Here is a 21,856-nt window from a genome sequence, read left to right as displayed (position 1 = left end):
TCTGAGCCAGCCATGGTGTTCCCTAAGAAGTTTCTGAGCAACAGTGTCCTGGACATGCAGCATAGTGGTAATATGAGTATAAGTGAAGACTTTGGACTATAGGGTAAGCAGCAAAGGAGGGTGGATGTATTTATGCAAGTGTTCATGTAAGACATTCAATACTCATCTTAAGCAGCAATTTTCTGGGCTTTGTTGAATGTGGATTCATCAGGTTAGAGATGAAGCTCATGTGAAGAGGACTCAGTGTTCCAATCAGGGGAACTAGTATCACAGCGTAGGCTGGCAACAAATGGTAAAATCAATAAGTACAAAACAGAATTGGTGAATTAGATTGGGCCTTTCAAAGTAGATCAACAGTTAGGGGGCCATGGTATGTAGATACTGAAAACCACTCATTACTTCAGGGAAATTTCAAAAGATTAAGGATGGCATGTCAGATTAGAGCAATCTCAGACATTAAAATCCAGAAAAAAAGAATAAAATTGTGTTGGGTTATAGGGGGGATAATTGAGGTAGCCTTGGTAAAGATTAGGGTAGCTTGTAAATTCTCCAAAATTCAACTTTTTTCTCTGATTCTCAACTTTTTTTCTGTTTATCTTTGAAAATTTTTTACTTTTGTTTGATATTGATTTTTTCCTTGGGAGCAATTGTTGCTATCATTGTGTTGCAGCAAAAAGTTAAAAGATTAGTATTTAGGATGCTGAAAAAAAAACTTTCTAGTAGGAAGTAATATATGGAGTCTTTCCTAATCACTCTAATACATCGTAGGGTATGTTTTGGATGGATTTAATGAAAATCTCAATCTCGTGTGATTTTGTTTACCCTTGTAAGATATTTTACTGATGACAAACATAGATTTGCCCTGCATTTCATTTTCCTGGATGAAATTAAATGTATTTGAAGGTAATTGGATGGGCAATACCTTGATTGCTTTCTTTATTTACAGCAAACTTCAATTTCTGGACCAGCCGATGATGATGATGCTGTAATTGATGAGTTTTTGAGTATTTGATATGTTGGAGTACTATTTTGAAGCTTAATATCCACGTTTCAAAATTAATATGTATCTAATATTATGCAATGGTTTTCCTCTTATGAGGCAAATTAAGAAATGTAAAATATCTAACTTTCTTTCCTCTATTATGTCATGTTTTCTTCCCTTTCTCCCAAAATTTAAAGTATTGAGTGAATCCTTCTTTTATAAATACGTATACATTGAAAATTACATCATGTTCTCCTTTTGGAATTGATACCTCTTAAAGTCCTTGGGACAGTTATGCAAGTTATTTTAGGGTAAACTTTTCCTTTATCTTGTACTATCTTCAGTAAAAAGCATGTAAATATTTTCTGTATTCATTTTTCAATATTGTTGAAATTTCTGAAATTTATTTTTGTTATTTCCTGTTTAATTTTCTGTGCATCAAATTGAACTTTTTGCTTATGGAGTGTCAGCTTTTGGCTAGAAGTTGTTCTAGATTGATGAATAGTTTGCTATGAACACTGTTATTTCCGTGGAAATATGTTTTATTCATGTATTCAGTTAATGTAGGTGCATCATCAATTTAATAAATTGTTTTGAGTTAGTTTTTGTCATTGGTCAATACTCATGTGAAATGGTGATTGTGATGGTGATTTTCTATTGGGCAAATACACATTGTTAGATCCAAATCACTTAATTATGCATTGTTTATTGCAATTAATTTTTTTAATGAACTAATTGGCAACTTCTTTGGAAAGAAAAACTTTGAAATAATAATTCAAAGGAGTTTGAGGCAGCATTAGTTGCATGTATTGATTTAAGTATAATATTGACCTTTTAAATGCTTTAGCTCAAAATGTATACTTTCCATCAGCCTGAGTGCCTATTGCTATAATGTCTACATACTAAATTTTGCTTTTTTTTCAAATTGTAGTAAGATCTGGGCATTGTTTCAAATAAAGCTCTTAGTATTTAATGTAATTTTTATTATTTTTTTGCTCATCGTGTAGCCAAAGGAATAATTGCTTGATGGTTAAGCCAATGAGGTTGGTAGATATTGGTACATACATGGTCTGCACAATAAATGCGCAAACTGTTGCAATCTGGCAGACATGACGTGGAATTAAGCCCCGCTCACTAGTGGCGCAAGTTGCCCGAGACCGAATGAGCTGTCTGTCCTTGGCGGACCGTCAAGCTGTGCGTATGGTACCAGTTATGTTAGTTTCTGTTGCCTTTTTACTGTTTGTCGAAAATGGAAATTGACAAAATTGCAGAGCAACAAATCAACATCAAGTTGTTCAGTGAAGTGTGGTAAAAGTCATCAAGAAATAACTGAAATGTTGACAGCTGTTTACGGTGATAATTCTCAGAAAAAACATCTGTTTTCAAGCATTTTAAAGATGGCCAACAAGATGCCATGGATGATACAAGGCCAGGACAACCTTCAACCACCTGTGTTGATGGCAACATTGATCATGTGCCAGTATTTAAGACTATCGGTAAGTACAAAGCCCTTACCGATAGTCAAAAAAACTGTCTGAATGATAGCTGATGTTCCAGTCACTTAACGGAAACTGCGACACATTAAATTTTCATACCAGTTATTTTTCTCTATTCAATCCTTCATTTGGTCAAAGGACGTGCCTCTTGGGTCCTATTTAGGAAGATCAACAGTGCACACTATTTAAACCAAACATGATGGATGGATGACCATGACAATGCACCTGCACATTCAGCATTGATTGTTCACTAGGTTTTGGCAAAAAATTCAATCACCAACCTTGATCATCCTCCTTATTTGCTAGATCCCTCCCCCTGCGACTTTTTCCCGTGCCCAAAATGCAAAAATGTGATAGATGGGACATCATTGGGAAGATGTGGACACAATAAAGCAAGAAACGACTAGACTACTAAAAAGCCTAACTGCCGAGACTGCCAAGGGTGCTTTTAAACGTTGGAAAAGAAGATAGAATAAGTGCATAACAGCGAATGGAGAGTACTTTAAAGGGGATAAAATCAATGTAGACTAAATATTGCAAAATAAAGTTTTTATGGCCTCAGTTGGCATATTTATTGGACAGAGTAATACACATGCACAAATATGTACTGCATGCATGTATAAACTTAGAGGTATATTGCATTTAATACATAAATACTTTTTTTAAATAAAATCTACCCAATTCCTAGTCTAATCATAAAATAAAATCTATTTTTTAGTTACAAATTTATTTTTCATTTTATTTTGCTTAAGCTATTTAATTTTTGGCATGCCGAATTTCAGCTGAATCACCCCAGCCACTTTATTTGATTACATGGCATAATGAAAAGTTTCTCAACCTTTGACATCCTGGAGTAGCTCATTACTTATACTCTTATCATGAGGGGCTCTGGATTGGTGCGGTGGCTATCGTACTGGCTTCCCACCCATAGGGCTCGGGTTCAAATCCCGGTGGTGTTGAATATTTTTCAGAGGTATCTCGATCCCTACTTGAGGTGCTTTGTGGAGGGCACTTTGAGTGAGTACACCCTCTGTCGAATGGGACGTTAAGCTGCAGACCCCTTGGCGCCATTCGTAAAGAGTAGGCTAATGCTGATGCCAGGTTTCTCACCACCCTTCATCCTTTCCTGTTCATCCCCTATGGTGCAAATGACCTCAGCAGTCGGTTACCTCCCCTAAATACTACTACTACTCGTACTCGTATCATAATTATGATTGCATTAGGCTGAAAGAAAAACAATAGTCATTATTATGCTTTGTTTTTCTGACTGGAAAATGTTGGCTGAAGGAGGATTAATGTTACATTTGTAGGGGATCGGAATGGTGTGGTGGCTAACATACTGGCTTCCCACCCAGAGCACCTGGGCTCAAATCTTGGAGAAGGCAGATCTTTTTGTGGTGTCCCGATCCCTACTTGAGGTTCTTTGTGGAGAGCACTTCAAAGGAGTCTGTCACCCATTAGATAGGATGTTAAGCTGAGGACCCTATGGTGCCTTTTTTAATAGGAAGCTAATGCTGATATCAGGTTTCTCTCCACCTTCCTTCCTTTCCCATTTATCCCTAATAGTGCTAATGACCTCAGCTGTCGGTCGCCTTCCCTATAGCTACTACTACTGCTGTTACATTTGTATTAGTGTATTAATTGCCATACAATTTTGAAGCTCATATCACAACGAACTCTCCATCTAGGATGAAAGGGAATATAATACAATCTATTTATAACAATAAAAATAATGAAAACCCTCTTACAAAAGAAATCCAGTAGCTGCCTTTATATTTGAAGGACAATTGGCTTGCTTTTCAATAAAACTTATGACTCGGACGAATTTTTTGTTGCGCAAATTTTGTGTCCAATGTTTTATATAGGAAGGCTGAGTTTCCAAGTTTTTGTTAGATATTAAGTTTGTCACTAAATTTAATTGAAGAAGACTAGCTTATACCAATTGTATGTAATCGGGAATTGACAAACAAAGGCATTTGATTGTGGTATCGAGGCATTTAGAATACATTTATCTTATTAGTTATATTTTAAGTTATTGGTTTGAAAAATGTATTAATTGCCTTTGAATTTGTCATTTTTGTGCTTTTTATTTCCTTGTTTTAAGCATTCCTGAGATATTTTCCTGTGAATCTAGCTATTGAATTTGGACAACTGAACTCATGCTATATGATTAGAACGTAAAAAATTATTTCTTCATTATTAAATAGCAGATGTGCTCCCAGCTAAAAGTTGGAGGCTCAGTGTTCACCTATTGGTTTAGGTTTATAGCAACTTACTTTAAATACATGCATACATTCTTACATAAATATGTAGCTATATAAGCATTTCGTTCACCTTTTTCAAGTGGCTTCATAACCAAGAAAAACTGTTGCTGGTGGATGTTGTCGTAGATCCCTATCTTTCTAAAGCTCTCCGCCCTCATCAGAGAGTTGGAGTTCAGTTTTTATATGAATGTGTGTGTGGTATGAGAAATCCTTTTAGACATCAAACTGGGCTGAACACTTCATGGGAAGGCTGCATTTTAGCTGACGAAATGGGCCTTGGAAAAACCTTGCAGTGCATCACTTTAATCTGGTAAGTTTAAAAGACTGATTACATCCGCTAAAGTGCTTATTGATAAAGATAGTGATTAAATTGTTTGTATTTATTTAGGACATTATTGAGGAAAGGACCGTATGGAAACAAACCAGTGTTTCACAAAGTTTTGATCATTACCCCAAGCAGTTTGGCAGCCAATTGGCTGAAAGAATTCCAATGCTGGTTAGGGAGAGATAAGATTAAACCTTTTGTTGTTAATCAGGTTGCTATCATTTTATTATTTGATTAAGATTTTGTGTGTTGGAATGAAAATTTATTTACTTTTTTAATTGGTCCTTTCATTTAGAAAAACAGACCAATTGAATTCCTGAAGTTGCAAAACAATCAAGTGATGATCATTTCATATGAAATGGTTGTCCGTTGCATTGAAGATATCAAGAAAATAGGATTTGATGTAATGATATGCGATGAAGGTCATCGGCTTAAGAATACTATAATCAAAACTTCTCAGGTAAGAAGAAATATTATCTAATAATCAATAGCAATGCATTAGAAGTAACTCCCTTAACTTCCCAACTAAAAATTGATACCAATATTCATCCCTTGAAAATGAGAGCATTTTGGTGGAGTTGTTTATACAAAGTTAGAATATTTGTGTGTTGTTTGTTGATCTTCGTATATACTAGCACCTTGATAGGCTAATTTCAGACAGGCCATGGCACCGTCATAGCTCTTAGAGAGATTTAAAATTCTGTATGTTTCATTGTCTACCTCATTTATTGATTTTATCAGCAGGAATGAGCAGCTCAGTGAGGTGCTCAATATCTGTAGCATAAGTAAACCTCTAATTGAGGCAAAAGCTAAGTACAATAGTGAGAGATGAAAAAATTGAGATTTGAAATATCACGATCGCTGAAGTCTTGGATCAGGTGGAATGCATGCATTATGGGCTGCATGAAGTCTGGACCCTGTGAAGAGGGTATTTATAGAAATAACACCTGTAGTATTTTTGTAAATGAGATGAAGAGGGTTGTTCTAAGGCCTCTGTCCTGACACTTGGATAATGTGCCTCTGAATGATAGTGGATACAGAGGATATCTGCAATGTTCATTAAAAAAATTTTCAACCACTTTCTGGTTTAAATTTACCTTATCACTTAAAATAGAAGTTGGTGACAAGATGAACTCTTTTGATGCATTTTTTGATGTTTGTTGCTCTAATTTATTGTTGTCACTGGCCAGCAGAGTGTAATTTTCAAGATGTAGAATGTCAAGCATCAGATGGTATCAGAGCAATTAAGACTTTATAAGACTTATGCATCTAATTTACTTTGTGAGATTTGTCAGTTCTTCAGTTTTTTGTCATATTAATAAAAGGGTTCTGTTTATATTTTTGTGTTAGCAAATGTATAGATTAGGTAATATTACATTAGAAACAGATATTACACAACTAAAAGCACCATGCCCTAAAAATGTTTAAATATGTATTTACAAAGTTTAAAATGATAGTCTTTTCATTAATGGATGGCATTATCACTCCATTCCATGATGTGAAGTATAACCAAAAACCAATGATGAGCAATGGTCATTTTATCAGACTAGTGCAATATTACTGAGATTAGTAGCTAAACATTTTCAATGGGTATTATTACAGTATGCCATTGCATACAAAGAAAATTATACTAAGTCATAAAAGTATACAATATATCATCATTAATTGGTTCTCAGTATATTGATATTTCCCTTAATGCTATGACGTAAAATATACAGTTCCAAACTATACTGAATGGCATAAGAATTAGCTATTACTTACGTAACTATATGATCACTGTCAATTATAATAGGAATACAAAATAATTTTTTAGGCATTTACTGTAGGTTGACCCATGGATGTGCAGGTTAATTGGTAAAGAAAAATCTAATTCCAATTTTAAATGTGACATGTTTAGCTACACTTAAAAGTACTCTGAAATTATTGTTTATCAATGGTTCTACTCTAATTATGAATAATATTAACTGTGATGTATTATAGAATTATTAATATAGAAATACATTATTTTTGGGCATACATTTCTTGCAAAATTATAAGTATATCAAGAAGTACATGCACTTTCAAGGAAACTCAAACAAATTTGAATAAGATAACGAAAGTGAACAATGACATTCTGAGATGTGGGAGTTTCTGAAGCAGCTAAAAAGAGACCTTAATGTAAACGCTCTAAAGAGACCCTTTCCAACATGGCTCATTCAGGCATTTTACGAGTGTGATGTGATGGCCTGTGTAGTTTTAGTTTGTCTTGATAGATGTGTGCAACAGAAAATATTCCTTATCATTGAAATGGCCAATGCTTTCCAGAAAAAGCAAGTTTCCTCCAGAATCAGGTAGATTGTTGGCGTAAGTTCTGTGTCATTGAGCCCTTCCTTGAATTTCAAGATATGGTCAATACAAGTGGTAACTCATCATCACTCTAATTAAGGAAATGTTTTATTAGAAAAGTTTATTGTTGAAGAACCTTGGAGGAAAATGGCTCAAATGAGAAGAGATGTTACATTGGAGCCCAAGCCAGACTCAGGACTACAGTCCTCTTCATTTTATGTTCCAGCATGATTTACGTTGGCCTTATGAATAACTTTGAGCTACAGGGGGAGGTCTACTTGATATTACTCCTAAGACTCCGGTGTTCCTCAAGATGGACAACCAGAATGTCGACAGTCAATGCATGCTTGATGGCATATACAAACTTTATTTGTACCTGTTTGGACACTAGATGGCATTGTGCACTCCAATGCAGAAGCTGCAATCATTGTACTAGGGTTGTGCCTCCTGCTTGTTAGTAAAAATGAAGTTCACTTTGGGATCTTTAATACCAGGGAAGTGAGTGATCCTTCTCAGAAGTTAAACTCTGGTAATTAAATTCCATGATGGTGCAAAGGGCTTTGAGAGCTGTAGAGCTAGTGGTAGGAACTTTTCAGACCAGGCAACGTGGTACTCATTCTGAGTACTACATTGCCTGTACATATTGTGGGCAGAAATAAAAGAATGAGAAGAAAAATGTGGCCATGGACCCATTTTTCTCCCATTTGTAAGAGTGATACTGATATATTATCTAGTGTTAATTCCTCTGCAACCCTATGAAACAATGGATTAGCAAAGAGAAAAAAGCCATTTTCACTTATTGGTTGGCCTCTTGTTAGATGAATAATTACTATATAATATAATTATCTACTAATTAGAGCAAGGCTTTGAGAACTTCTGAAGACATTTGCATGAGGTAATGTTTTTGAAAGAGTTTAACGCTCCTAAGGTATGAAATTAAATGGATATATATTTTTGCTGTTTTCCCCTCATGTATGTCACTTCACCCTAATGCCTCATGTTAGCCTTATAGATTGTTAATTTTTAGTTGAGTAACATACATTTTGTTTTGACACAGGCTCTTGCACAGTTGAGTATCAAAAGAAGAATACTTTTATCGGGTACGCCAATTCAAAATGACCTGCAGGAATTTTACTCACTAGTAGACTTTGTTAACCCTGGAATACTTGGGAGTAATATGGGTGAGTTTCACCTTACTTTTTTCTTGATAATTTTAATGGTCATATTTGTTCACCCTATTAAGACTACAGCTTGATAAAACAGATGAGCTTGCAAATTATGTTGAACTACAGAGTTGTGAACAGTGATGATTGCTTCTGTTAGATAGTGTGGGGGGAAATAAGCAGAAATGCCTGGGATGTGCCCTGGATAAATTTGCCAGAAAATGTAACTGTAATGGAAGTTTTACATTTATTTTGGAAATCAGCTTTGGGAAATATTTCTTTGAAATATTCAGATGGTTGTGAATCTCTTTCAAAGTTTTGGTATCTGCATTACATAAGCAGAAATCATCCTAGTTAAGTAGAAATGCATTCTGCCTCCAAATCATATTTTTTTTCAATAACTTTGTTGATGTATACCCACAACATACATTTGAGATATTTTAGAATATTTCATTGAATGAGATATTTTACTTAGAGTTTCCTGTAATGTTTCTGTTGGTCTTTAACGCTTTTAAGCACATTATGTAGCATTTTGTTTTTCATACAATGATTTTAGTGCTAACCTAAGCTTATTGCTGGCTTTATTGTGACAGTATTTATTAAGTAATTTGCAGTAGTCATATACTGATCCAAGATCTGTGTACAAATGAGTTCTAGTCAGCTGCCTATGCTTTTTTTGTAGTCTATAGCCAATGTCTTTTTTTCTCAACTGTGTAAAATTATACAATATGCAATTTTATATTGTAGGAGGGCATTAATTTTCTGTATTTTTGTCACTTTTAATCATCAGTGGCTGGTTATGCCCCTAGGTCTACTCAACCATGTAATTATCCATGGTTTTAGTAGATGCTTTCTTTTATTGAGGGCATCAGCTTCCAGGTCCTGGAAGTTGATTTATCCTCCATAAATATTGTCCCTGTGTCCTATTCCATTGTCTGGTCATTGGTGTAGTTAATCTTCATTGCTCCTTCAAAGGGGTGTGATCCATTTTAACGAGAATTTTCTGATTTTTGTTGGAAGTTGACTTCTTAGACTGTTTTTAGTGTGTTTGCTGGCCTCATATACCCGTGAACAGTAGAGGATGTAGATAATCTCTTAGAGGGACGAGGGTATTTTCAAATATGAGAAAAAATAACTTTATAGCCATTTTCTTACAAAGACAGTTGAAAATTATATTAGATTTTAATATAATTCCACTACTTTGGGGACTGCAATATACCCTTCCATGAAGGAGAATCTTGCTTTTAACTTCCTGGTACCATAGGAAATTCTAGTAGTTCCCCGAGGTCTATGGGCTTTTGGTAACTTTGCCTATTGTATCTTGACTCATTCTTTCCTTTTCATTCTGTTGGGAGTTTTGAAGTGTGAGTTTCCCAACTGGATTCCAGGTTTGGGTTGATGTCACCATGCTCCCCATTTCCTCCTGGATCCTTTATTTCCTTTTTTTTCCCTCCCACTTGCTGATTTCACCACTTGTCTTTGTTTGTGTGGCAATTGTTTTAATCCTAGTTACAATATTCCTCACTGTAACGGTGGCAGACATCATAATCTGAACCTTCTAGTCCAAAACCTTATACATGGGAAGGCTCAGAAGTACCCGGCCTGACCTAGAGATGCTGGTAATTGTTTGAAAAATATCACTGTTTTAGAAAGTATGCAATCTTTAAAGCCTGTGTTTCATGCTTGAAGACGCTATGTTGTTTAGTATTTGTTTGACAGCCATCAATAGTAAACGTTTTCAATGAATTCGTGAAAATGGAGAAAATTGGTCATTGTTACGTCATACGATACTTTTATTTGAAAGACTTCAGCCCAACCAATATAAAAGCTGAACTGGATTCTACTCTGGGTGAGTCTGCTCCTTTGTTTACAACAGTAAAATATTGGGTAGCAGAGTTTAAACGAGGCCGTACGAGCTGTAAAGGTGAGCATCACATTGGTCGACCAAATGAGGTGACAACCCCAGAAACAGTGAAGAAAATCCGCAATGTGATACTGGATAATCGTCAACTGAGAATATGCAAGCTAGCATAGTAGGCATTTCAAAAAGGGCAGAACATCGCATGTTAACTGAAAATTTGGATGTGAGAAAGCTGTGTGCCAAACAGGTGCCACGTTTGCTCACACTCGAGCAAAACCAGTGTCGTGAAGATGTTTCAATTGAGTGTGTAGCAAGGTTTCATGGCAACGAAGCATAATTTTCATGCCGTTTCATAGCCACGGATGAAACATGGGTCCGTTGCTTCACACCCAAGACAAAAGAACAATCAAAACAACCGATTCAAAAGGGAGAACCGGCCCCAAAGAAGGCAAAGACCATTTCATCTGCTGGTAAGGTCATGCCATCAGTCGGTTTTTTGGGATGAGCGTGGGATAATTTTCATTGACTATCTTGAAAAAGGAAAAACTATCAATGGCGAGTATTAGGCAAGCTTATTGTAACATTTGAGCGAAGAAATCAAGAAAAGCAGCCGCATTTGGCTAAGAAGAAAGTGTTGTTCCATCCAGACAATGTACCAGCTCCCAAATCCATTATTGTAATGGCCATCATTCATGAATTAAAGTTTGAATTACTACCTCGTGCACCCTATTTGCAAGATTTAGCCCCCTTGGATTATTTTCTGTTCGCAAACTGGAAAAAATGGCTCGGTGGTAAAAGATTTTCAAACCATGAAGAAGTGATGTTGGCAGTTAATGGCTATTTTGAGGAGCAAGACAGTTCTTATCATAAAAAGGGTATCGAACTTATTGAACATCGCTGGGAAAAGTGTATAGAGCTGAAAGGAGATTATGCTGCAAAATAAATTCTTTTTTTCCAAAATTTTTGCGTTTACTTTATTGGATCAGGTACTTCTGGGATTATCCTTGTATGTCATGATATGTTTACCTCCTGACTAGTTGCTATCCTCCAAAGAATCAAGTTGGTAAGAATAACAATATTGCTTAATTCCTAATATTTAACCCTCTTGAGAGATATTACAGATAAAAATTTCTATTTTTGAACGAGGTTTTTATTTGATTAATCATTCCATTTATCAAAAAGAATCTGAATGACCCATTCTTTGACAGAGTTTCGAAAACATTATGAACTCCCGATTGTGGCATCGAGGCAGCCACATTGTTCAGAAGAGAAAAGACGACTTGGAGAAACAAGAGCAGCAGAATTGAACAGCAGGACTGCATGCTTCATCCTACGTCGTACCCAAGCAGTCATTAATCAATACTTACCGAAGAAGTTGGAGGCTGTAATATTCTGTCGTCCATTTCCTCTACAGGTACTGTGGTTTTCAAAATAATTTTAGATAATATTATGTCATAACCAAGGCTAATAGTCACATTTTCCCAGGTGTTAATTGTTGGTGGATGTTTTCAAATGTGCATTACTCAAATAATGGTGTTGCATGTTTATTGGTCTAAAACTCATGGTTTTTCTAAATATGCTCACCCCACAATGGTATTGTTTGATTGTTGGGATTTCAAAATATTGTTTTATCATGTTTTAATGAGTGCTTATTGATGCTTATCCCTACTGCACATTTATGGAAAATCATGACTTTTTCCATGCCCTCAAAGTGGTACTGTGTTTGATTCAGATTGAAAATACCAAATCTGTGCATCTGTTACTGACTTGGAATCCATAAATTATTAAATTTACTCAGCAGAATTTTCAATGTAGTCAAACTTTGCAAACATCCAAGGGAAATATTAATTAATATAACCCTTTTCATCAGCTTTAGCTAAAAATGTCAATATTACAACATTAGCGAATCAGATGATTGAATTTTTGTTTTTTATTCGAAAGTTGAAAAAGTGCAATATCTAAAGAGCAATCACTTTATACCTTTATGGATTGACCTCTCATTATTGAAAATCTGATACAATTACAAATACTGAGTTTATTGCATGTATTCCATAAGTTATTAAGACTGAAAATTTACGTAATTTCTGCATCTTTGCCAAAATCATAGCCTAGTGAACTTATTTAATTTACCTTACCATCCTGATGACTGAACTGTGAAACATATTAGAGTTCTTCCCTTTCTATTGTATATATACAAAACCTTAACCTGAGTCCTTTGGGTTTAATTTTACATGAATGTTGTTCAATTAACGAATATAGTCAGTGTTTTGGAAAAGGAAATTCAGTTGGCTGGTTCAACATGTTGCCTCATGCTCATGAAGAGGGTGATAGGGCTAGTTTTCAGGGCAGGTAAGTAAATTACCAAGAGGCTCTGATTTGTTTCAGGAAACTGGGTGAAGAGTATAAGGGGGTGGGAAATAAGATACAGGTGTGGCATGGATAGCAATAGTAATGTGATGGAGCCAACACATGCCTCCTTCAAAATATATGCTTTCCTTTCGCCCATTCTTTGGTCCACCACCTTTTGAGAAGGGCAACTTCCCTTTCCATTTTCTCTTAAAACTCACAGTCATTTTGCCTTCCAGGATTATCCCAAGAAATACTTCAATTACTAGTGACGTATGATTCTACTGACCCAATCTTGCCATTTACTTCCCACACCCTTCCCATCCAGTTCCCCAATGCATCTGAAACATTATGTGCAATGGAAATATTAACACTTATGCTTCATGCTGACTAATTTTGAAAAGGCTATGCATGCTTCCTCTGCCTTGTATTTATAGATATTTGCTGTGTAATTCCTATTAAATGTCATCATAATGCTGGCTTATAGACAAACAGTCACCAAACTTTATTTAATATTTTATTAAATATAGATTTTAATAAATTTAAAATAAAATTTGTTCTAACCAAAGGCAGTATCCTTGAATCCAAAAACATGGGATCAAGATGGACTTACTAGACTGCCTGTGTAGAAAATGACTGCCACTGCACAATATGGTTAAATTGCAGATTTTTGTGGGTGGAGGCTACTTACAGAGTTAAAAACAAAAAAATAAATTTAATCTTAGGACATAGTTCAAGCTCTATATAACTTGCATATACATATGATACATATCTCTAAGAAAATGTCTTGCCCTTGTTCCTTTCCATTATCCCTTTGGTCAAAGTCATCCAAGTAATAACTGGATATATGCCTTCCTATTTCTATGAGGCTTCATTTCTTTCGTGAATCACAAAACCATGGATTGGATCAAGATTTAATTCTGGGAAGTCAATAGCATTATGTATTTTTTTGAGTTTACAGGACTGCCCTCCACTTCCTTTTATTTTTCTTTCTTTTCATGTAAAATAAGGTTGAGCTCTACAAATCAGCTATTGCCTTTTGGGAAATGCAAACTAGGAAAGAGGAAGAGCCTGAGAAAGGAATTGCTCATCTCTCAGTTTTGACAGCCCTGAAAAAAATTTGTAACCATCCAAAACTTATAATGACACATGATGCTGAGGATGTAAGTTAGTAAAATTAATAATTGCCAACCAGAAAATTGGTCTAGTTTTCTGATAGCTAAATTAAAACTTAATTAAAATACAAATGCATTATTATCATTTAGACATTAATACTAGACAATTTTTGGTGACATGTTAGTCCAAGGGGAGAGTGCTGGGCTAATGACTAGGTGATCCAGGTTCAATCCTGGGAATGCCTTTGGGCTTCACTTGAGCTGGGTATTTTTTGGGTACCAGATCTCCCTGGGAAACCATAGGCGACACAGGGGTAAAACCAGTCCCAACACACTGATGTATGAATTTCATGCATCATGTATGGCTTAGTATTAGGTGAGCTCTACCCTCACCTATCTAGCCAACCTTAGGGTTAATAAATTTTGTTTTTGATTAGATAATTTACTTTTAATAATACTTACCAGAAATAAGTACTCAGTATTTAAGATTCTAGATCACATGTACATAAACAGATACACTCTTCATTTGATCTCTTCAAGGCTGGAGTTTTGAAACATCTGCAGAATGAGTTGAAATGCTGTGATAAATCTTTTGAAAATCTTAGTGATCATTCAGGAAAATTATGGTTTGTTGAGAATATGCTTCATGACCTCAGCCAGCTAAAAGAAAAAGTGATATTGGTTTCTTATTACACTAAGGTAATTGTAATGAATTTATTTGAGCTACAACTGATAGTTATTTCTTGTCATTATCATTATAATTCACAATCCTCAAACCTTAAATTTTTCAAATGCAATATAGGGCTTTATAAATCAATTTCAGACCTTGGATATCTTTGCTGAATTATGCAAGTCTAGAAACTATAAGTTCTGCCGATTGGATGGGACTGTACCAACTGCTAAAAGAATGGCTATTGTAGACTCTTTTAATAACCCAAATGGAAGCAACTGTGAGTATTGTAGATAATGCATGGGTCAATGCATCTTTAAAATTGGTACATTATATGGTGAACTTGTGTTGGCTTATAATGCAATATATGAATATAAAATTGTTTTGAGTATTCTCCTCTTTGGAAATGCTTTGACTGTGGTTTAGCGGGCAAAACCTCTTATGGTGATAATTTTTTTTCAGTTGTGTTCTTGCTTAGTGCTAGGGCTGGTGGAGTTGGACTAAATTTGACTGGGGCTTCAAGACTGGTACTTTATGACTCTGACTGGAACCCGGCCAGTGATCTTCAAGCAATGGCAAGAATATGGCGAGATGGACAGAAGAGATCTGTTTATATTTACAGGTAATCTTTTGTAAATTTTGCAATTGCCAATTGCATTTAGCTTTCAACTTATATATCTGATATTTTCTGGTGTAAAAAGTTTATGGTAGTCAATGATTCATTTATGGAGAGCCAAAATTCTAATTCAAACTGTATGTTTGCCAATAATATCATGGGCAAAAACTGCATTGTTTCATTATTTTTCTCTGAATTCCTTAGTATTAGTGGTTATTAATCAAAATATTTATTTACCCCAGCTCTCACTCTGAGCTAGCGTCTTAATTGCGTTCAAGGTGCTGACATCCACATTTCTGTTATATACTGTAAATACTCACTTATTTTCCTTCCCTTATTCGATAATTACATGAATTCCTCCATCTAACATTATTTTCATCAAACTCAAGCCTACCTCACTTGCAGTATCCTGGTCCCTACTTGAGTAGCTTTGTGGAGAACACTTTGAGTGAGTACAACGTCCTTCGGATGGTACGTTAATTTGCAGACCCCTTGGCGCCTATTGACTAAAGTAGGCTAATGCCGACGCCAGGTTTCTCTCCACCCTTCCTTTCCCACCCACCTCTAATGGTGCAAATGACCTTAGCTGTCGGTTGCCTCCCATGAAAACTACTACTACTACCTCGCTAGCATTAATACCCTTTTTATATACCCAAAGCATGGCATCACCCTCAAAATATGTTTTATTCTAAGTAGATTTTACAATAATATTGGAAGAATCAACAGACTAGTTAGTATTTTCTTAATATCTTTTATCATCATTCATCAGATAATTTCTCCAGAAAACTTGATAATGGCCAGTCATGCTGTTGTCCTCTCTTTACCACTAGGAGATTTATGCAGTTTACTGACATACCTGTGTGGAATCATTCATATTATGTTAATACTCAATGGCTCTTGTTAATAAATTCATTATTGTTTGATTAAATGTATCCTTTTTCTTCTTTGAAATTTCTCCATAATCCATTCTAAAGAGTTTTGTCTATTTGAAACAAAACTCTCATTTAAGATTTCTTTAAATCGTATATTATTTTATCAAACTAAGTGTTGCTGTTGACCATAACGTGGCTTATGTTCAATATGTGCTTGAATAAAAATATTTCATTTCCTTGTGTACCTTAAAGGTTGCTGACAACAGGAACAGTTGAGGAAAAAATTTACCAGAGACAGATTAACAAAACTGGTTTGAGTGGTGCAGTTGTTGATCCCCAAAATCCCAGTGGCATTAAACTTTCATTGGAAGAGCTAAAGGTGAGTGAATGAAGTTTCCATTTTTATTGCCAGGGCATAGCCAGAGCACTTAAAGGAAAGGTAAAGGATGCTGGAGCCTCCCAATTAGTTGATTTTTTTGCTAATATCTTGGTCGAATAAAGTTAAATATGCTCATGGGAAATATGTCAAAATATAGCTTATATAATAGTGGAAAAATAACCATGTTACGTCTAGTTCAGTAATGCTTAGAAATCTGATTACTTAGCTAATTTAGCAAAAATATCTCCAACAAGCATACTAACAAGACTTGTGAATTGCATAATTTTGGAAATCTATTGGAAACTTTTACTGCTGAAACTGTTCTCTGACAATTTTTCAAGTTACAGAGATATTCAAATCCGAAGGTTGGTGGAGGGGAAACATGCAATTAGTTGAGCCCATGGCTGATATCATTTAATGTACATTTCCCTAAGTTACAGTTTCAGTGTATGTAAAAATTGGTTGCCTAACTTGTATTTTAACAATACTAAATCCATGAGATTCAGTCAAAATTACTCAAGCAATTCATATCTGAGCTGATTTAAAACTGGTGGGAACTCATCCTTTTCTGATGTGCCACAATTTAGGGAAAACTTATTAAAAGGTCATCATGTATACAAACAATCACCCAGAGATGATGTAAAAAGTGCACACCAGAAACTTGAAAGATATCGTTCATCAGTAATTATTATCGTTCAGTAATAAAATCAAAACATAACGCTAACCCTTACTTCATCAACAGTGCCTCTGATAAATACAGGGCTGCCTGTGTGATTATCAAGAGGGAAAAGAGGGACATCTAGAAATTATACCCTTATCCCTATTAATCCAGAAACTTTTAACAGCTCTTTTTTCAATTCTGTGAGCATCATATTATCAAGTATTACAAGTCCAAGGTGCAACCCTATGACAGCATCAAAAAGTATCCTGTCCCTCTTTGATTTCAGTGGTGCTGAGTCACAAAAAAGAACATGATCAATGTTGTAAAAAAAAATTTTAATTCCACCAGTCTTGGCATCAATTAGAAAGGTATTAGGAAGAAACTGCTTGTCAAAATATCACATTTTTAAGTATCATTTGCCTTTGCACTCCATTTTTACTCTCCACTATTTTTACCTTTAAAAGTTTAAGTATTTCATATATGTACATAGAAGAGTCCCTGAGTATAACTTTATTACCTTTTGTTAAATTTACAAGGCTTTTTTTGATTCCATTTTCAGGATTTGTTCACTTTTCATGAGACAACATCATCTTTAACTCATGATTTATTGGATTGCAAATGCCTTACCTCAGGTGCTAATAGAAAGGACAGTGTATTAGCATCTTCTCCAGATGAAATAATGGATGATGATGAAAGAGAGTGTCAACTGGGTATGGTTGTCAAAACATCACAGAAGGCTTCTCTTCCAATTAGCCAGCTAAACAATTGGCAGCACTTGTCGCCTCCATTTGAAGATTCTCACATTGAGGTTAGTTATTACTCTTGCTTTTATACTTTCAAGTGCATGAGCAACTATTATATATACAACTGTGTTCAAATTTGTCGTGTATTTGTCTTTGTGTATGCAACTGTATTTGAATTTTACTCTAGTTAAATTTCCTATGTGCATATAAATTTAATTTCTTGAATGCATTAGGTTAGATTACAGTATAGCCAAAATTTATTTTCTTAGATTTACCAAATATTTTTCTAAATATAAGGTATATTTAGCTAAAATCTTGTGAAGATAAAAACCTTGAAAGTTTACAGGGTACAGTGCTTAAATCCAGGCAAATGAAAATTTTGTTTAAAAGCAAATTTATTTAAAAAAATACAAATGAAAATCCTTTTATATACAAGTAGTGGTATCTGTCAAGAGTAATATTACTCAATGTAACCCCCTTAAGCTGCAATGACCACCTCCAATTTTTTCCTGAATCGATCGCACACACTCTTTAAAACAGTACTGTCCATATTTGCGAATGCTGCTACAATAACGGTGCGTAGAGATGCAACATTAGGGTGCTTCATTTTATTGGTAACTCTTTCAACTACGCTGCAAACATAATAGTCAAGGGGGTTCAAGTCCGGGCTATTCGGGGGCCAGAACTCCTTTGACCAGAACATGTCAATGTTATCTGAGAGCCATTTTTGGACCAAATGACTCGTATGAGCAGGTCCACCCTCCTGTTGAAATACATATTGTCTCCCCAAGGCCACAGTTACCATCCACGCAGAGGTAGTTCTCGGGCTGGACTGCGTGAGAGACATTTTTGGCTCAACGTTTCTCTCCCGTTGCAGGGAGCGTCTTCAGGAGCGTCTTCGCTCCTGAAGACGCTCCCTGCAACGGGAGAGAAACGTTGAGCCAAAAATGTCTCTCACGCAGTCCAGCCCGAGAACTACCTCTGCATCTCTCAACAGCTGCGAAAGCCTACGATCTACAGTTACCATCCACGTTTTCAGGGCATTCTTCAAATTTGCAGTAGACTGCTTTTGTGATAGTTTGTCCCTTTTCAAAGTAATGTGGCGACATGATATACTCTCACTGGACACAACACCTAGGAAGTGAACACTAGCTGGAAATTTTGTTCGAGGAACAATCAGGTCGTCCTTAGGGTTTTGGGCAAGCTAATGATAATTTTTCCGGTTGATCTTTGCATCAACGGTGAAAATTTTTTCATCAGAAAAGAATCTGATTTGCCCTGCAGATTCATTTTTTAGAGAGCACAATAGCAGGTTGCAGTGAGCAATCCCCTTTGTTCTGGCAGCCTCAGACAGCATGTGTCGCACCTTTATTGTGTAGGACTTGTATCGTAGGTCCTCCTCTGCCATCCGACGCATTGTTTGCTCGCTAACATTCAATTCTGATGCCGATTTCCTCAGCGATTGCCCCGGCTCCTCTGAATTCAGCGCCTGAGCCTTCTCGACAACTGCTGCTGTTTGTGACATGCGTTTCTTGCCAGTTTAGTGAAACCTTCCCCGTACTTCTCCGAAGCATTATACTCAGTCACAATATCGTTAACAGCTGATTTGTGGTACCCGGAGAATCGAACTATTTCACTGGGTGAATGCCCTGTGTGAACACTTTCTATAATAATGACTCTTCAATTGTACTCTGCACTTGTACGTAACATCTCGGCCATTTTGCGGTCATGACCGTTTACTAGATGCCTATAGCTTTCAAGAACGCCACTCGTGACCTCTGGTGAAGCTATGATTTGGCGGGAAATTCAAATTGAAATTTGTCCAGAGATAACCACCGCACCCTGTATTTTCCATTTAACATTGAAATTGCAAGTGATCTATACTATATCCCTAATAGACGATGGCTGCAGAAAAAGCATAAACAAGATATATTTACTTGAAAATAAAAGTTATGATATTTTTATCAGTTTTAAATGCCTAAATAAAACAGGAAAAATTTCCCTTTGACCGTATATGGTTTGGCATCAAACATGTTGGCAAAAGAAAGTACATGCATAGGCAGCAATCCACTGAATTTATTCATGATATTGCAGCTGTTTGCAGGAAAATAAATAACCTCTCAGGGGTATGACGAGTATCAGGTATTCCAGTTATACCAGTACACCAGGATGGCCACTTGGGTAATCAGGAAGCCTGGAATTACTCAACCTGGAATTACTCAATTTCTACAGAAATTTGGGGGAAAATGGTAGAACTTTTTGAAAATTTCAGTTGTTAGATATAAGAACCTGGCATTCTTCATGAAAGTGATGTTCTTTTAGGTTTTAAGATTACTTCAGGTTAACCTTAGACCGCTTTGTTCATGCAGATTGCGGAAAAAACAAAAGCTATAGTCCTTGGTGATACCAGTGGCATTGAGGGTAAAAGTCTGGAATAAGCCTGAAATAGGAATCCATCTGATACTGACCAATCCTTACATGTTCATGCAGTTTCTTGTAGGGAAATCAATTCCTCATAAGTGACAGCCACAAGTACAGGGTGCGGCAACATAACTTCCTTTTTTGGAAGCATTTTGCATTTTAAAAAAAGAAGTTATGTTGCCGCTCCCTGTATAAAGCACATTCCTAATAGAAGCACTTTTCCATGATTTATAGGGGGGCTTCAGAAAGTTATGGCATGAATATGCCAACATAAGAGGTTTGTTGAAGCCACTCATACGTGTGTACTTGGGCTCATTAATACCTTATCTTTATGGGGAGGGGGGTGCTCATGAACTTGGAATTCTGTTGGCCCTTGAAACTTACAAAATGTGCCATTAATAAGAGAGTATTTGATATTTCTGGCTTTCCCTGTCGTGAGGAATTAATTTATCAGTAAAAAACAAAGAGAATGTATGATGAATCCTTCAATGAATGAATAAGTATTATCTTACATTAATGCTCTCTGGGTGTGGTGATCCTTGGCAGTGGATTAAAATTCCCTGTAAATCAACACTCATTTAATCCTTCCTTTTACGTGTGCATTTGATGTCAAAAACTGGGAAGCCTCAGGAGAATTTTCCCTACATTATTAAAGTGACAGGGCCTGCAATAGTTCATTCTCCCCCTTTTTTTGTGTGTTTCAGTTTGATCACATCTGTGTGTGAAGTAGGCTACAGTATTTTTATTAATTATGATATTTTAGAATCCTAAAGTGCAAGTTTTTCTAATTTGTTTTTCTATGTATTAAATTATACATATTAGATAACCATCTTGCTTGAATCTTTTTTCAGGATATGGGCTTCTCATTCATACCCGATCATATCACTTTCATTTTCCAAAGTTCTACCTCATAAGCAGACTTCAACTGGGCTGTGATTGATGCATTTTATTATTGAACTGGCATGTATTATCATTTATGTTACTCACTTTAAAAATTATATTTATTATGCAGTTACCTGCCTTGAATTTTTTCAAGTTCAAATTTCCACCTGATAAAAATTCTACTCTATAATGAAACAAACTTTATAGTATTCTGCACTTTCTACAAAATCACAGTGTCTCCATTTCAATTCAAGGTGCAGATATCCTGACGCAGAAAAATTTTCTGCAAGAAGTATAAAATGCAGTGTTAACTTTTTAAGTATTTTTATATGCTTATTAAAGTTGAAAACAGTTATAGGGAAATGAAAGTACCCAGATAAAATGCTTAAAGTATTAATATTGCCCACTTAGCATTTTCTTTTAAATGATGGCTTCAGGTTTCAATTAACAAAATGAGGGAATGATATTAGAATGACTACTAACAGAAATATTTAAGAGTAACCAAAAATGTATGTGATGGGAAACATTTTGAAGTAGGCATTTAACTAATCATTCCTCATATCAAAGAATAGAAGTGGTGAAAATATGCTGAGATGACTGATATCATTCCTTCCTAAGTTCAAACCGTAAATACAGCTGTAGCTGTTTGAATAAAGATGTATGGCCCTGGGATAAATTTCCCCCTTCATCTTCCCCAAAAATTATATGCTCAGTATTGTTTCCAGCTTATATATT

General features: G+C 35.6%; 1 protein-coding gene across 1 annotated transcript in view; it reads left to right on the top strand.

Moving 5' to 3' along the window:
- Nucleotides 1-21,280, top strand: part of LOC139698289 (DNA repair and recombination protein RAD54B-like) — a 29,322-nt gene extending 8,042 nt beyond the window's left edge. The window contains exons 6-17 of the mRNA XM_071597172.1: nucleotides 4,823-5,052; nucleotides 5,131-5,278; nucleotides 5,363-5,527; nucleotides 8,450-8,573; nucleotides 11,625-11,830; nucleotides 13,773-13,925; nucleotides 14,418-14,576; nucleotides 14,701-14,827; nucleotides 15,010-15,169; nucleotides 16,288-16,414; nucleotides 17,635-17,883; nucleotides 21,091-21,280. Of these exons, the coding sequence (XP_071453273.1) occupies nucleotides 4,823-5,052; nucleotides 5,131-5,278; nucleotides 5,363-5,527; nucleotides 8,450-8,573; nucleotides 11,625-11,830; nucleotides 13,773-13,925; nucleotides 14,418-14,576; nucleotides 14,701-14,827; nucleotides 15,010-15,169; nucleotides 16,288-16,414; nucleotides 17,635-17,883; nucleotides 21,091-21,153 (1,911 nt within the window). The 3' untranslated portion in view covers nucleotides 21,154-21,280. The remainder of the gene's footprint in view (nucleotides 1-4,822; nucleotides 5,053-5,130; nucleotides 5,279-5,362; nucleotides 5,528-8,449; nucleotides 8,574-11,624; nucleotides 11,831-13,772; nucleotides 13,926-14,417; nucleotides 14,577-14,700; nucleotides 14,828-15,009; nucleotides 15,170-16,287; nucleotides 16,415-17,634; nucleotides 17,884-21,090) is intronic.
- Nucleotides 21,281-21,856: the final 576 nt, after the last annotated feature.

This window comes from Hetaerina americana, unplaced genomic scaffold (assembly GCF_022747635.1).
Source record: "Hetaerina americana unplaced genomic scaffold, ioHetAmer1.1.p SCAF_81, whole genome shotgun sequence".
NCBI lineage: Eukaryota > Metazoa > Arthropoda > Insecta > Odonata > Calopterygidae > Hetaerina > Hetaerina americana.
This window is presented reverse-complemented; position numbering and strand designations above follow the sequence as displayed.